Source organism: Condylura cristata, unplaced genomic scaffold (assembly GCF_000260355.1).
Source record: "Condylura cristata isolate star-nosed mole 26May11 unplaced genomic scaffold, ConCri1.0 scaffold00017, whole genome shotgun sequence".
Lineage (NCBI taxonomy): Eukaryota > Metazoa > Chordata > Mammalia > Eulipotyphla > Talpidae > Condylura > Condylura cristata.
This window is the reverse complement of record NW_004567118.1, coordinates 36,031,277-36,046,027: the sequence shown is the minus strand read 5'-3', so window position 1 is coordinate 36,046,027 and position 14,751 is coordinate 36,031,277. Positions and strand designations below refer to the sequence as shown.

The 14,751-nt window shown below is 51.2% G+C and overlaps 3 protein-coding genes across 5 annotated transcripts in view; 1 reads left to right on the top strand and 2 right to left on the bottom strand.

Moving 5' to 3' along the window:
• PROCA1 (protein interacting with cyclin A1) overlaps positions 1-5,176 on the bottom strand; it is an 8,996-nt gene extending 3,820 nt beyond the window's left edge. The window contains exons 1-2 of the mRNA XM_012726018.1: positions 5,006-5,176; positions 21-104 (exon numbers count right to left, since the gene is read on the bottom strand). Coding sequence (XP_012581472.1) covers positions 21-104; positions 5,006-5,093 — 172 coding nt within the window. The 5' untranslated portion in view covers positions 5,094-5,176. The remainder of the gene's footprint in view (positions 1-20; positions 105-5,005) is intronic.
• Positions 5,177-6,084: 908 nt separating this feature from the next.
• RAB34 (RAB34, member RAS oncogene family) lies at positions 6,085-10,563 on the bottom strand. Of its 3 annotated transcripts, none has more exons than XR_001145516.1 (11): positions 10,418-10,563; positions 9,548-9,626; positions 9,247-9,338; positions 8,122-8,190; positions 7,937-8,038; positions 7,768-7,832; positions 7,632-7,683; positions 7,365-7,446; positions 7,194-7,284; positions 6,975-7,105; positions 6,085-6,889 (listed from the first exon to the last, which is right to left on the bottom strand). XR_001145516.1 is itself a non-coding variant. In XM_004684856.2 (11 exons), the coding sequence occupies exons 1-11, from the start codon at positions 10,561-10,563 to the stop codon at positions 6,822-6,824; spliced, it is 954 nt and encodes a 317-aa protein (XP_004684913.2). In that variant the 3' UTR covers positions 6,085-6,821. The 3 variants fall into 3 exon arrangements, 2 of the variants coding, with proteins under 2 accessions (XP_004684913.2, XP_004684910.1); XM_004684856.2 differs by having other exon boundaries at positions 6,975-7,082; XM_004684853.2 differs by having other exon boundaries at positions 6,975-7,082; positions 8,122-8,187.
• A 1,130-nt stretch (positions 10,564-11,693) lies between these two features.
• Positions 11,694-14,676, top strand: RPL23A (ribosomal protein L23a). The gene is made up of 5 exons (XM_004684852.2): positions 11,694-11,769; positions 12,282-12,465; positions 13,648-13,824; positions 14,323-14,392; positions 14,616-14,676. The coding sequence occupies exons 1-5, from the start codon at positions 11,745-11,747 to the stop codon at positions 14,628-14,630; spliced, it is 471 nt and encodes a 156-aa protein (XP_004684909.1). The 5' UTR covers positions 11,694-11,744; the 3' UTR covers positions 14,631-14,676.
• Positions 14,677-14,751: the final 75 nt, after the last annotated feature.

Sequence of the window (14,751 nt, the reverse complement as noted above, 5' to 3'; positions counted from 1 at the left end):
AGAGATTCCCCTGGACCCACCTTCAGAGAAGATAGACGTATCGGTGCTAGATGCCACACTAGCCAGCAGATGTCCTCGCTCCCAGCTGGGTAACCTGTTTATATCTGAGAGAGGACAGAGTGGCCTCGGTGGCAGCCCCTCCCCAAGCCATTCATTCACCAAACAGTTCCTGAGAAGCTTCAGATGTCAGGCCCCAGCTGCACCCCAGCTGCAGAGATTAAAAAAACAGCACAGGGGCCTCCCTGGTGGTGCAGTGAGTTAAAGCACAGCACTGTGAAGCTATCTCGGCCACTGCAGCAGTTCAGTCCCCAGCCAGGGCACTGACACAGGTGCGGCAGACCTCTCCTGTCTCACCCACCACTCTCTCAGCAGTGTACTTGTTCAAGCTGCCGGTTCTGCTCCCTGCTGTGTCTCTGGTGAATCCTCTCACCACCACCCCCACACACCTCTGGCCTGTGCCAGTTCTTGTATGCATAAGAAAAAATAAATCTTTTTAAAAAACAGCACAGCTAGCCCCTGCTGGCCCCCTGGGGGAGGTGGGGAGAGGGAGGGCGGTATGAGAGCAGGTCCTGGCAGAAGTGTGAGGCTGATGCTGACAGGGAGAGAAAGGGAGGGGCGGAGGCCATGGGAGCACACAAGGACACCCACTGAGATAGTGGGGTGAGGGTGAAGAGTTCCGGAAGGAAGCACAGCAGAAACTGACTTGGGTAGTGAAGACAGTGTGCCCGACTCTAGGCCAGGAGGACCTGTGCCAGGAGCTGTCCCAGGGCTGTGGCGTCTGGTCAGAGGGTGTCCCCAAGCACAACTCCAACTGGGTCACAGCTGCAGCAGCGACCAGGGCAGCGCCTGCCCTTTTCCTTTTCTCACAATTAGCTTTGTCCGTTGGGGCACTGGAACTGAGTCCAGCTTAAGAAGGCAAGCCGGTTGCTTGGGGACTTCAGCTGTGCCTTCCGCGGCACTTGGCCCTAGTTGGTTCCTCCTGTTTTCCACAGCACAGAAAGTACTCCAAATGTACTGAATGAGTGGAAACTCAAGCTCTTCCTGGAAACTCCTCCCTGGTTACTCTCAGCAGATCATTTCAGCAGTATTTTCTGTGACTGCTCCCATCCTCATCAAATCACCTCCAGCCTTGCAAAGTATCTCTCCTCTTCCTGCTAAAAACACCTGAACTCCAGGTTCTAGCCCAGATTTTCACTGAAATACACTGCTGATGGGAGCAGCAGGCAAGACAGGAGGGGTCTGCTGCGCCATGGAGGTCAGCTCCCTGGCTGGGGACGGGACTCAGGCTGTAGAAGTGGGCCCTGCAGTGATAACACTGAGACTTAACCACAGGCCACCAGGAGGCCCCCTTCTCCTTTTGTATGGCTTTTTCCCTCTAAAAGCTTGAAAAGCCCACCCTTTCCCTCTTTGATCTAAGTTTCTTCACTACATTTGTGACAGACATATTAAACAGCTTCACTAGGTATCATGAAGGAAGCCCAGCAAGGAACTCAGTCTCTACCTCAAACCTTTTCCAGCTACGTATAACATAGCAGCAATCTGGGTCCCTCTATTAGAAGAGGCCAGGAAAAGACCACCAATGATTTTCCCAAAAGCTATACCCAATAGCCTTCTTTTTTTAAAGATTTATTTATTTATGCATACAGAACTTGGGTTCAGGCCAGAGATACAGGGACAGTGAGAGGATTCACCAGAGACAGAGTGGGGAGCAGAACACGCAGGTCAATGAAGCACACTTCATTGAGGGGAGCAGCTGGCGGGTCAGGAGAGGTCTGCCTCACCATATGTGGCTATAGCTTCTTAGTGCTGTGCTTTAACCAGCTGCCCCACAAGGGAGGCCCCCAATAGCCTTTTTATTTCATCTCACTTGACCATGAGGACCAATCACTCTTTCTTCTATAAGTTCTGTTTCTTTGGCTCTCATTACAGACTTCTCCCACCTTTCTTCTCTGAGTAGCCCTTTAGTTCTTTCTCCTTTCCTCTGCCTTAAACTGACAGTTACCAGGGTTCTGCTTTGACCTCTTCAGAACATGCTAGAGGCTGTCTTGGATAATGATATCCACTTTTATGGTTTCAACATTCACCAGTAAAATGACATACACCTGATCATTACTGGTCATTAATCCAGACCACTTTCCTGAACACAACAGCCAATATCTTTGCGGTGTTCTCAAAACATCTTAAACCAGCATATCCCACACAAACCACCATCTTCTCCCTATCCTACATCTTTCACTTCAGAGCAACGTCACTTCAGCTAGAAATCTGGAGATCATTCTTTCCCTCACCTCTGTACCAACTTTATAACCAAGTCTTGGGATACTACCTGTCCTTTTATCTTAGTTTGCATCCATTATTTGACGGAGAGAGCCACAGTAACCCCTTCCTGCCTTACCTGCTAGGCTCCTGTCTTACTAAGTCCCTCCAATCCTCACTTAAGCCAGACATAAACTTTCTTCCACTTTCCTCTTCTTTAATAGCATTCTACTGCCTTTAGAATGAGATATCACAGAGTAACTGACCTCCCAGGAATTAGGCTCTGGATTCCTTCCTCCATTATAAATTTTTCCTTGCAGGCTCTCATTGGTGGTGTAATGGGTTAGGGAACAGCACTGCAAGCTAGCTGCAGCCTCTTCAGGTTTCAGTGCCAGTTTGATCCCTCAGCCCAGATGTGATCCACATTACAGCAGACCTCTGTCTTGCCCACTGTTCCCCACAGCAGTGTACTTCGTCCATCTGCCTGTTCTCCTCCCAACTCTGTCTCTGGTGAATCTTCTCACTGCCTGCCCCTGCACCTCTGGCCTGTACCCCAGTTCTGTAGCATGAATAAATAAATCTTTAAAAAAAAAGCATTAAAAATAATAATAAATTCTTCCTTATACCCTTCCTTCCTCTGTTCTCTTTCTCCTGTCTTCCACTCTTTAGAATGAGATATCACAGAGTAACTGACCTCCCAGGAATTAGGCTCTGGATTCCTTCCTCCATTATAAATTTTTCCTTGCAGGCTCTCCTTGGAATACCTGCTCATCTTGGGAAGAACAATGCTGATTAAGTAGAATTGGTCACATAAGTCTTCTGCTCCTTTACCATGCCAGGGTACCTCATATATATTTACTCTGTAGTAACTTGATAATAGGCCTACCTTTTATCTGCCTATCTATGTATCCAGGGATGTGGAAATTGCTCAGCAAATGTTGACTGAATACAGAGTAGAACAGAATAAAGCTACTGCTAGACCCAGAGTTAGAACACTGGAGATTTTTCAAACATGGAGGCTTTTCTAGGAAGAGAGAGCTGACCAAGGATGAGCATCTTCTTAATGTCATGCACTGCTCTGCGCTTTTAAAATAACAACCTACATCCTCATCCCAGCCCATTTTATGGCTGGGGTCACAGAGATTCAGAATAAGTAATTTGTCCAAAGACAAAAGTTAATAAATGGCAGGCTCAAAACCAGTCTTCTGGATTCCATAGCCTGTGTTCTTCCATATTGTGTACTTTGGTTCCTGTTTAAAACCTGTCCTGCCTAACACATTAGCTTTTCAACTCAAACACAGCCTATCTCTCATCTGGTCTTACATAGTTCTGACTCCACAGCCTTCCTTACCTTGCCTAGACTCAGAGGGGTCTGAGTGAGGGTCAGGATTCAAACTCTTTTTCTGACTCCACAGTCCTTGCTCTCTCCAGAGTCATCATAAAAGAAGTCCATATGCAGGGCCCACTGAGTGTCCCCCAAACCCCTAAAAAAACCCCTTAACAATCAAAATTATGCTGAGAGAGATTTAATGATTCTCCCCAGAGCTGAGAAAGAAAGAAAATCTCTGGAGCTTCCCTAGTGGCACAAGGGTTAGACAGCGCTAACAAGCTACTGCCAGCCACCACAACAACGGCCAGCCAGGGAGCTAACCCACATGGCACAGCAGACCTCTCCTGTCTCCCCTGTTGCCCCCTTCAGCAATGCATTTCAATCTGCCTGTTCATTGCCCCACTCTGGTAAACCCTCTCACCGCACCGCCCCCCCCCCAACACACGCACCTCTGACTTACACCCCAGTTCCTGTATGCATAAAGAAATAAATCTTTAAAAAAGACAAAAATCTCTCTAGTTTCACAAAGGAGGCCTACGAAGCCCCGTGCAGCGCTCCTGCGGCAGAAGTGACTGAGGTAAGACTTAAGAGGAATATCATAATGAGGATGAAAATTTGAAAGGAAGAGGAAGGCTTCTGGACTCTCCCTGGGTTGGGCATTCATCAGGGCAAAGGCCTAATTTAAAACTCACAGCTGATGCTCATTTGTACAGAATCCTCCCAGTCCCGCGGGCTGAGCAGCTCAACCCGCCCCTAAGGCACCGGGGATGGGGTTCCAGGTTGGGCAACCGAGTAGCTGAATGCGGAAGGGAGAGGTGAGGTGAGGACTAAGGAAGGGGAGGAGGAAGGGGAGGAGAAGGGAAGGGAGGGAATATTCGAGGAAGGGAAAGAGGGAGCTGGGCAAGCGTCTCCAGGGAAATGCCGTCCCAGCCCCGCCCCCACGTGGAGGTGGTGGTGATTGTGATGTCACACGTGGAACCTCCAGAACTCCGGCCCTCAGAGCGACGGAACCTCCCGCCCCGGCCCAGGTGACTGGGTGGGTGGCACTAGACTCCAGTCAGGCCCCACACTTGGGAAGTAGCCCGGTTTCCCCCTGCACCCCCCCCCCCCCAAGCCGCGGCACAACATAACCTTCCGGCCCTAAAACGTGCCGCTGGCTGCTCTGGCTCCAACCAGACTACCCGCCAGGTCCAACCTGCAAACAATCCTCCTCCAGGGCTCAGGGCCCCAGTCCTCAATCATTGGTCCACGGCTCGAGGTGGGCCCGCCCCCAGGCCTTGACTCCGCCCCAGCCAGCACCTGGCCCCGCCTCCCCAGCCGGACGCTCCTCGGTTCTACACCCTCGGGTAGCCTCGAGGCCAGCCCCGTGCCACGCCCCCAGCCCGCAGGCCAGCCCCCGCCCGCCCCGCCCCTCCTTACCCGGGCTGCTCTCCTCCCAGCTGCTGGCCTCGTCCTCAGTCTTTTCCTTAGTCCACCTTTCGATCCTCAGTGTCGTCCTGACCCACATTGCTCAACCCCGTTTTTGTCCCTAATAAGACTCTTCTTCACAGAAGCCTAACCCTGAACCTCAACTTGGCCAAGCCAGTTGTGAACCCCAATCTCTGCTTGGCCGCAGTTCAGTCCCTAACTCCGCCTCATGCTTGCCCAAGGCCTCCACCCCCCTCCCCCCGCGATAGACTGCGTGGTCTTATCAGCCCAAATCTAAGTTTCGGTGGAGCTCTTCATCCGGGGCCTCCCAGCTTCCTCCGGGCCACTCTCTGTCCCACCGTAACCCCTCTTATCTCAGGCCGAAATCTTAGCTCGGCCGCTCTGGCCCAGCTCGCAGTCCCATACCTAGTCCCTCTCCAGACCCACTCCAAGCTCTTAGTCCTACCCCCAGGCCTTAGCCCCGCCCCCAGCCCCGTTCTTAGCCCCGCCCCAACCATTGACACTTCGGCCTGCTTCGTGCCCTTCGCAACCCTTCGGAACCTGACCGCTCGGCCCCTAGCCACGCCCCCAATCTACACTCGCTGGGGGAGTAGGAGATCAGAGGGAGTGTGCAGAAAAGCCGACCCTTCCTGGACAGAGTGGCTGGACAAGAATGGGACGAGGCAGGAAATGGACTGAGCACTTGATCCTGGGAGCCAGGGCCCATGTTCTAATCGTGGATCTCCAGGACCTCCCAGGATGACACCAGGCCACATGTGTCCCTCCATTGTTCCGATATGCTTCTTATAGCACTGAGCTACAATCCATGGCTTAGGACAGATGTCAACAGTGGCCAAGTTCTTGGTCACTCTTTTACAAATAGTTACTATATAATTAAGGTGTGAATTCTTCCTACTTAGTGTTACTGTTTCATCCGTGAAACCTCAACATTGTATTTTATAGATGAGGAAAACTGAGGCAGAGAGGATAAATGGTCTGTGTTAGTATCCCAGGATAAACAGGAAGAATTCAAACACAGACCCTCTTAATTCAGAACACATCTTTTTCTCTTTGTAGAAGAAAAATATTCAATGTAGTTCTTTAATCATTTTACAATGCAAAAGGCTACTACTCAATTTTATGTTTACTAATATGGTTAGATGTTAGTACCACATCTGGTAAGAGCTTGGTTCATGGCCTCTCTGAGCCTTTTGATTAGTCCAAAAAGCATCCAAAGATGCATCTCAAGCGAAGTTAGAAAAAAAGTAAAAAAAAAAAATACCCGATGGCAGAAAGGACCAAAGTGCTTTCAGAGTCAATAGTCAGAGGTCACCCACTGAGGGTCCAGTGTAGCAGCCCACCCCACCCCCAAGAAAAACAGTTGGTCCCCGCTGCTAGCCTGTATATGCCCTACCCAGGGGCCAAGGCTGATCAGGATTCCAGCTGGAGACTCCACTCCCAAGACAACCAGATAGCACTACCTATTCTACAACTCACATCAACAAAGGACTCCAGCCCCCAAACTGCTAATAAGAGATTTTAATGCATAAGGCACTGTGTGAGGCTGGAATCATTAAGTATCCTCATACCCAAGAGCTTCCCCACTGAAAGGCACCTTGGAGAAGGGAGAGCTGCAGGGGGGGAGGGGGTCCAGTCTTTGGCAGGGTGACTAGCATGGTCCTGTGAGCCTTCTGGGGTACTGCCACTAGAGGCAGCTCTTTGGTCTGGAAAAAAGACTCAGTGCAAATGTCCAAGGGTTGAGCTCTGGGCAAGTCAAGGTAGCTCAGTGGCCCAAGCCTGGGGAATCGCCAGACAATCCTCTCAGGTCTCATGGGCAACAGGTGGGTTTCTTCTTGTTGGCAGTTAGATAGAGGTTGCTGTCATCACTGTTGATGCCTGAAGAAGGGTGGGAAACATGTGAAGAGGGCCTGGAGATTCCCCGGCTGGTATCTCTGCCTCCCTCATCCAGGTAGGCACTCACGGACAACATCTCCAATGCGCCGGGCCCCCGATTTCTCCAGCTCAGCCAGAACATTAGCCTCAAAGGTCAGTGCTGCCACACGGAAGAAGAATTCCCGGACATTTTCACCTGCCACAAAGAGCACACGGGTGCTGGGACAGGGGCAGGCCTGGGGTCACTGCACACAGCAGGAGTAGAGCAGTGGGAAGCAGGAATATCACAGCTGAAGGCCTGACTCACCAGTGAGAGATGAGACTGCCCAGTACTCAGCCTTCATCTCTTGGGCTACTTTCAGTGCATCTTTCTCCATTAGCACATACTGAGCAGGACTCTGAGGGAAAGTCAGAGTCAGGTTGTAGGGCAAAGGGGTTCCCCTCACCCAGTTGGAAATCTCCCTACTGACACACTCACACTCAAGTCCTTCTTGGAACCCACAAGGAAGAGAAGTACACTGGAAGGGTCATTCTCCTTGAGAGCGTCAGCCAGCCACTGCCTGTCACAGATGGTGGACAGCGAGGGATTAGTGAGCTGGACAGGCTGCTCCTACTGATACTCATTTGCCCAAATGCCCTCTCTCTGCTCCTACGTGTATTCTTCTCCTCTCCTCCCATGCCCGTGATTCCCCTTTTCCCTGAGCACTCCTCAGGGCACCCACTATATTTCGGCATCTCCACATACTTGGTATGTTCCAGGGAGGCCACATCATTCAGGTTGAAGACAATAATGATGGCTGGAAGAAGGCAGAAAAAAAACCCAGGTTGACTCTACGTCTCATTTCAGGTACACCCACCTACCCACTCACCCAGCCTCTTACCTTGAGCTCCACGGTAGTAGGTGGATGCAATGCATTTGAACCTCTCCTGTCCAGCAGTATCCCAGCTGGGAGGAAATAGTGAACACAGGTGTGTGGGGGGAAGGGGGGAATGAGGTGAGGTATGGGCGCTGGGAGAAGGAATGGCTGGAAAGGTGGAGGAAGCACTCACAGTTGCAGACTGAAGGGGACACCCAACACCTCAAATCGTTCCATTTCAAAGTCCACTCCGATGGTGGCCTTATAATTCTTATCAAAGGTATCTTTGCAGAACCTGAGGGTGTCATCAGACGCTCTCACTAGGCATGTCCCACCCTGCCCAGCCCAACAACAAGCTCAGCTCCAGCACCCTCTTACCTATTAATGAGACAAGTCTTCCCCACTGACAGGTCCCCAACCACAATGACCTTGGAGATCTTAAATCTGCTAGATACAAAAGTGGACAAAAGGAGTGGGCACTTGCACCCTACAGCGTCCCCTGTGTGTGTGCACATGCGTGTGTGTGTTTAGGCTCAGAAAGGTATTGCACCAAGTCTGACATTACCAGAAACACCAGGCTTCCCAGGCAGCTTGGGAAGGAGAGTATTGTCCTTTAGTGTGAGAAACATGAATTTGAGTTCCAGTCCTCATACTTAATTAGCAGAAAAGCTAGTAGCTTACTCTGGACAAATTACATAGCCTCTTGGTACTTCATTTTGATGATTTTCTAAGTGTAGGTTTAGTATATATTTTATTGGGTAGTCAAGGAAAGTTTTATGAGAAAAATGAGATGCAGCACTTCCCCCACATCTATTTTAATATCTCTGAAAAGAGGATACATCCTAAAGACATGGTGTTTTCCATTTAACTGAAGATTCTTAAGAGTAACCAACAGGCCCTTCCTGGTTGTGCAAGTCTCAGCACTAGGAAGCTGGCCGCATTCACTGCAGCACCAGTTCAATCCCACCCAGGGAGCTGACCCACAGGGCCCAGCAGACCCCTCCTGTCTCCCCCCTGCTCCCCTCAGCAGGGTATTTCAGTAGATCTGCCTGTTTTGTTTCCCACTCTGTCTCTAACATTCCCCCACCTCTGACCTGTACCCCAGTTCTTATATGTTTAAATAAATAAATCTTTAAGAAAAAAGAGTAACCAACACACAGATGCTCAATTAATAATGGCAGTGGTTATCAATATTACCCTTTTTTTTTAATCCACAAATGGACTTATCCACAAAAAGATTTATCCCTGTCGGTACAGTCTAGAGTTCAAATAGCTAGTATGTGGGAAGCAAATCTTCCGATCAACCCAACTGCCATCTTTCTACCCAACCCAATCTTACAGCGCTCACCACAACTTTGCAGGTAAGAAAGGGGAAGACACAGGGGCATACAAAGCCACAGCTGGCAGAGGCAGAAAGGGAGCGCCAAGAAGGGTGCTTGTGCACCCTAGTTTTGGTTAGGGGCTTTCCTGGGATACCCTTTCTTCCCTTAGTCTCTAACTCACCCCACGGTGCCTGTCCGGTGCTCCAGGCAAGCGCAGGTGACCCGGGGGTGGAAGTCTTTGTGCCCGTGCAAAGCGGCCTCCTTCCTCAGGCACTACGAGGGAGCAGGAGGCTGAAACTCACCCACTCCCCGACCCGGTCCCGCGGCCAAGCAGCCTGGGGCGCGGGTGCGCAGGAATGGGGACCACCCAAAGCGGCAGGCCTGGCTGGGAGGCAGGGCTGGGGCCCGCCGCGGATTAAAGCCGCCTCCTCCCCGCCCACAGCCCACGGCTGCCAGAACCCCGACGTGGCCTTGGCGCCTACCTGGGGGAGCTCCGCCAGGACGCGGTCCCTCCGCACCGGCGCCAGAATGTTCATCTTGCCTGCGGCCTTGCGGAGCGCCCTGAGAAGGCGCGGAGGCCTGATCCGTCCCAGCGACCCGAGCCCGGGAGGACCCAACAATCACCCGCGACCGAGATGTCCCGACTATAACTCGGGGCCACGAAGAACCGGAGGGGGCCCGCGGGCTCGAAGACCCTACGACCACCGCGGGCCACGGGGATGAGACTATCACCCTGGGCCGGGGCGAGCCCACAATCACCCGGGCCCGGGGCGTCCCGAAGACTACTCGAGGTCGAGGAGACCCCTCCCGCGCCAAGTGGGGGCGGGGATTCCCGTCCTGGGGGGCTCGGGTCCGCGCAGACCCTACGATAACACGCGGCCGGATAGTTCCTACAATAACTCGGGGCCGCGGAGACCCGACGACAGCTCGAGGTTGAGGCGGCCCGACCATAACAGAGCGGCCCTGGGGCTCGGAGCGGCCCGGCCACACGGGGTCAGTGTGGGCTGCGACGGCGCCGCAAGGCCAGCGGGCTGCTGGAGAGGGCGAGGGGCCCAGTGAGCTGCAGGGCCTCTGGTCCCGCAGGGCTCTACTTCGGCGAGCGCTGTAACTTGATCCCCGGAAATTCCTGGAGTAGGGCCGCCCCCCGCCCCTCTGCAGGCTACTCCGGCCTTGCTGCAGGCCCTGGCCTCCCACCACCCCCTCCCTTCTGTGCTGCTCCTTCTGGGGCTCCCAGACGCCTCTCCCGCTTCAGTCCCGCCCCCCACCCAGGCTGAATTCTTCCCAGAGCCGGATTCCCCAGGGCGCTCTCCTCCACACCTCTGTCGGGGCTGCACCTCCACAAAGACCCTTACCCAGCCGAATTGGTGATGGGGAATCGGTGATTGCTGCGCAGCATCTGGCTGCGCCAGGAGCCAGATGGGAGGGGAAAGGGGGAGAGAAGGGGCCCAAGAAGAGGCGGCGCTTCCCTCCTTAACTCCAGGCCCAGATCGTGACTCATAGATTCTGCCCCCGCTCGCCCTCTGGCCTGGGAGGTGGGGGGTTGAGGGGAGGGGGTGGTGGTGGGAGAAACGTGGCGGGGATGCTAGGTTCGGGACGGGGTGCCCTCCGAAGGGAGACACGTCGACGTCTGTTGTCTTTAATTCCAAAGCTGCGGTAGATGGGGGTGCGGGGGGAGGGAGCTGAAGATCAAGCTGTCTCCTGCAATGGAGGCAAAGAAGGGGTAGATGGTAGGGAACTCCACCCTTTGGGGAGGTTACTGTTGCGAGACTGGGGGACTTCCCTCGGATTTGGACGCTCTCCTCTCTTTTCCTCCCGGGGACTTTTCCTTTTTGCAGTTCTGCGAATTAGAAGAGGGGGTAGCTGGTACCAAACCCCAAGGTCACTGGGGAAGTCGGGTTTCAAGAGGAGAGGGGAGACAGCAACGACGAGGTGCAGGGGCAGTAGAGAGACCTTCAGAGAACAAATCTGAGGTATTTAATCAACTTTGTGTATCAGTAACTGAGTTTGAAATTGCAACGATGACTGGGGCAAAGATGACTTAGAGGGAGGAGACATTATTCGCAACCAGTGAATGCTGGAGAAATCTAGGTGCTGCGGGTCTGGGATACTGGTAGGAAGCCAGTCACACGTAAAGAGCAGGTGTGACCGGTCCCTACGTGTCCTGTCACTTTGCTCCTCTTCTCTACACGGCTTCTCTGCCGCCAAATCCCTGTGATTGATAAGCCACGTCTCCTCTCTGGACCTCAATTTTCACTCAAGTTGTCTGAGGAAATGAGACCGGGCAAGTTGCTGAGACATTCTAGAGCTTTGAGTCAGTTTAGTTATATTAACTCCGGTTCCCTCAGTTACTGTTTCCCTGCACTGCGATCCTGAGGGCTGAGACTGGAAGTCGCTCGATAGGAAGCACTTAGGACCAGACCAGATCGGCAGGCAGCGGCACCACCCGCCCGCTACCGCGATTAAACACGTGTCGCCACGAAAACTACAATTCCCGAGAACCCGTGAGCGTCTCAGGGGGCGGGGTGGCGCATGCTCGCAAAGTGAGTGAGGCTACCATTCCCGGCGGCCGCCACAATACAGATTGGCCAATCAGCTTTCAGTATAAAACATCGCGAGGCTTAGGTGGGCCTTGACGCTATAAGCCCTTGAGAAGGGGCCTTGGAAACCCTTTTCACGAAGATGGCGCCGAAGGCAAAGAAGGAAGGTGTGTGGTGAGCCGCGGGACCACGGCTCGCGAGCCTGGTACCCCGCAGCGTGAACGAGTTGGGAGGACGGTTAATGGCTTAGGTCCTGGGGTGCTTGCTCCGCGGAGCTGCTTTTCGCGTTTCGGTCGCGCTGCGGCGCGCGTGGGCCTAACCGCGTGGGCTGGGTTGCAGTGAAGGGGGTTGGGGAGGCCGGACCGGCAGGCGCGGGGATTGTCAGGTATTTGGCATTGGGAACGTAGTAACACTTAGGCATAGACCAGAGGTACATGCAGGCCTTAAGATCGCTAAAGGCTCTGCCTAGTACTTTATTTTCTTCTTTTAAGATGTAAGGTAGCACTGTGTACCTTTTCCTTATCGTGCATATGATGGAAAAATTTTCATCACCTGAGTCTTGTGATGTCTCCAAAGGAACCACTGATGCACATGTGGCACAGGGAACCCACTGCCGGTCTTCAGGCCGGAAACGATGCATTTCTGTAACCTGCACTCCAAATTTCTTTATTTCTCTAAGCCCCCGCCCCTCCCAAAGCCGAGGCCAAGGCAAAAGCGTTGAAGGCCAAGAAAGCAGTATTGAAAGGCGTCCACAGCCATAAGAAAAAGAAGATCCGCACTTCACCCACATTTCGGAGGCCCAAGACACTGCGACTCCGAAGGCAACCCAAATACCCGCGGAAGAGCGCTCCCAGGAGAAACAAGTTAGTACTGCCCCGTATCCTTGAAAAAGTTCTCTAACTGGAGTGTGGGGTTCTTAATTCCCTGTTAAGAAGAGTACTTTTAGGAATTATTTAGATTAAGCCAATTACTGTCAAGATTAATGAATTTTCTCCTTTATAGGTGGTCAGTTTGTAGTTAACTTTGGGAGCTTAGTTGTTGTAATGGACTATCAAACTTAATTGATACCTCATTGCACCACTTGCTATAGGGAACTGGAGAATAAGGGGTGAGATTTATCAGGTGATTCATTCAACTTTGAACAGTTAAGGCCTTGCACCAGCATGTGGAAGTTTCGTTCATTCTCAGGTTTTTACTCTCAAGGAATAGAGGGAAATTGGTGAAAGGTTTGGGTTCTTGAGTATTTACATGTCACACTACTGGTAATAACTGACTTTAGGGACCACTCATTAGAGCTTTGGTAGTAGTTGCCAGTAGATTCTGCTTCTCCCACTGCTAAACCAAGAAAAAAGGCGGGCTAGTGAGTTTTGTCGATGAAGGAAAGCACTTGACGGCTGTGCGCCCATTTGCACCTAGAATATAGTGTGATTGAGACCTGACTTCTAACTTCAAAATCAGGAAGTAGTGTCTAGATGAACAGCCATGCTTCTTTGAATTTTAGGGAGAAAGCTGTAATAGCTGTAGTTGAAACCACTGGTAGGTTAGCTTTAGCTGTAGACTAAAAAGTAGTTTGCATGAGTTAGCAGGGCCTTGGGCCAGATTGAGCAACCCAAGGGAACAGAAATAGTCCTGTCAACCCAGAGTAAAATGACAATCTTTGCAAGCTTAGTTTGGGTTTCAGGTTTCCATTGTCTAGCTTTGTTTTGTGTTCATGGGATAAACTTAAGCTTCTTCTCAAAATAGGCTCTTTGGAAAGGTTGAGGTAAAATAAAAGTGGAGGGGTTTGGAACACAAGGATGATCACTTAACAGTAAACGTTCTTCATATGAATATGCCCAAGTATAAGGGTTCGGCACCCAGACTGAGACTCCAGGTTCTTAGTTTTAGGGTGCAGATGATGACACTGTTTAGCGACCAAAGTCTGACTCCAAAGTGATTTGCAACCTAATTGTCTGATGCACCCAGACCTTAAGCTCCAAAAGAGGGCCCCATCCTTTGTCCTTCTGGACCAGGGCCAGATGACCCCATTTTTCCTCTTCCCCTAGGCTTGACCATTATGCCATCATCAAGTTCCCGCTTACCACTGAGTCAGCGATGAAAAAAATAGAAGACAACAACACACTTGTGTTCATTGTGGATGTCAAGGCCAACAAGCACCAGATTAAACAGGCTGTGAAGAAGCTCTATGACATTGATGTGGCCAAGGTCAATACCCTGATCCGGTGAGTAGGGCCCCATGGGATAGAGAGAAGTTTGGGGCCTGGGGAGGTAGGAAACCTGAATGGCATAAGTCTGCTCTTGGTATCAGAAGTAGGTATTGCATTGTACACATTTTGAGAGGTGAGCAACCCCTGTTGGAATTAGTTTTTTATGGACTTTTGCGGAAACCAGGTTTGTCCTGCCTGTGGGACTTGATTTACATGGGGTAGTGCTTAATGTTCGTGATTGCTGTCTCTAGATTGAAGCAGGTCCTGAATTAAATAAAATGAAAATTCTCATACTATCTGGTTTTCAGTTTCAAAGTGCCTTGTATTTCCTATAAGAAAATTGGCTTTGTGGGTAAATGACTTCCATTACTCCTCTCTGTGCACAAATGATGGAGAAATCACTATTTGGAAAAGAATGACATGAACAAAGGAACCACTGATGTGCAATTGGTGGGGGGGAGGCCATGGGGGCAGTGAGGACCTTAGTGACTAAGGCTTCTTTCTTCTCCCTAGACCTGATGGAGAGAAGAAGGCATATGTCCGACTGGCTCCTGACTATGATGCTTTGGATGTTGCCAACAAAGTAAGATTAGATAGAGGAGTTTCTTAACCTTTGGCTTCTGGGTGTAAATGATGTGTTTGTTAGTGACCAAAGCCTGACTTGCTGATTAGTTCAACTCACTGATTGCACCCTTGTTATTTGGCGCTCCCTACCATGTGCCTAATTTTTGCTTTTTAACTATTCCAGCTTAATCGTCACATTACTGTTTCAGCTTCTAGTAACTAAACTCCCTTTTGTTTTTCAGATTGGGATCATCTAAACTGACTCCAGCTGGCTAATTCTAAATACAGTTTTTTCACCATAAATATGCTTCTTGTCTTTATGTTGGTTTCTGCTTGAGCTGGTGGGAGACCATACTGTTAGACTTGACACACTTCAGT

Excerpts from the sequence above, each read along its gene's own strand:
- RAB34 (XM_004684856.2), bottom strand. The coding sequence starts at position 10,563 with ATGAGTCACGATCTGGGCCTGGAGTTAAGGAGGGAAGCGCCGCCTCTT. Across the intron at positions 8,191-9,246 it reads CACCGGACAGGCACCGTGGG|CAGATTTAAGATCTCCAAGG; the intron begins GTGAGTTAGAGA and ends TTTTGTATCTAG. Across the intron at positions 7,285-7,364 it reads GTTCCAAGAAGGACTTGAGT|AGTCCTGCTCAGTATGTGCT; the intron begins GTGAGTGTGTCA and ends ACTTTCCCTCAG.
- RPL23A (XM_004684852.2), top strand. The coding sequence starts at position 11,745 with ATGGCGCCGAAGGCAAAGAAGGAAG. Across the intron at positions 12,466-13,647 it reads AGCGCTCCCAGGAGAAACAA|GCTTGACCATTATGCCATCA; the intron begins GTTAGTACTGCC and ends CTCTTCCCCTAG. Across the intron at positions 13,825-14,322 it reads AAGGTCAATACCCTGATCCG|ACCTGATGGAGAGAAGAAGG; the intron begins GTGAGTAGGGCC and ends TCTTCTCCCTAG.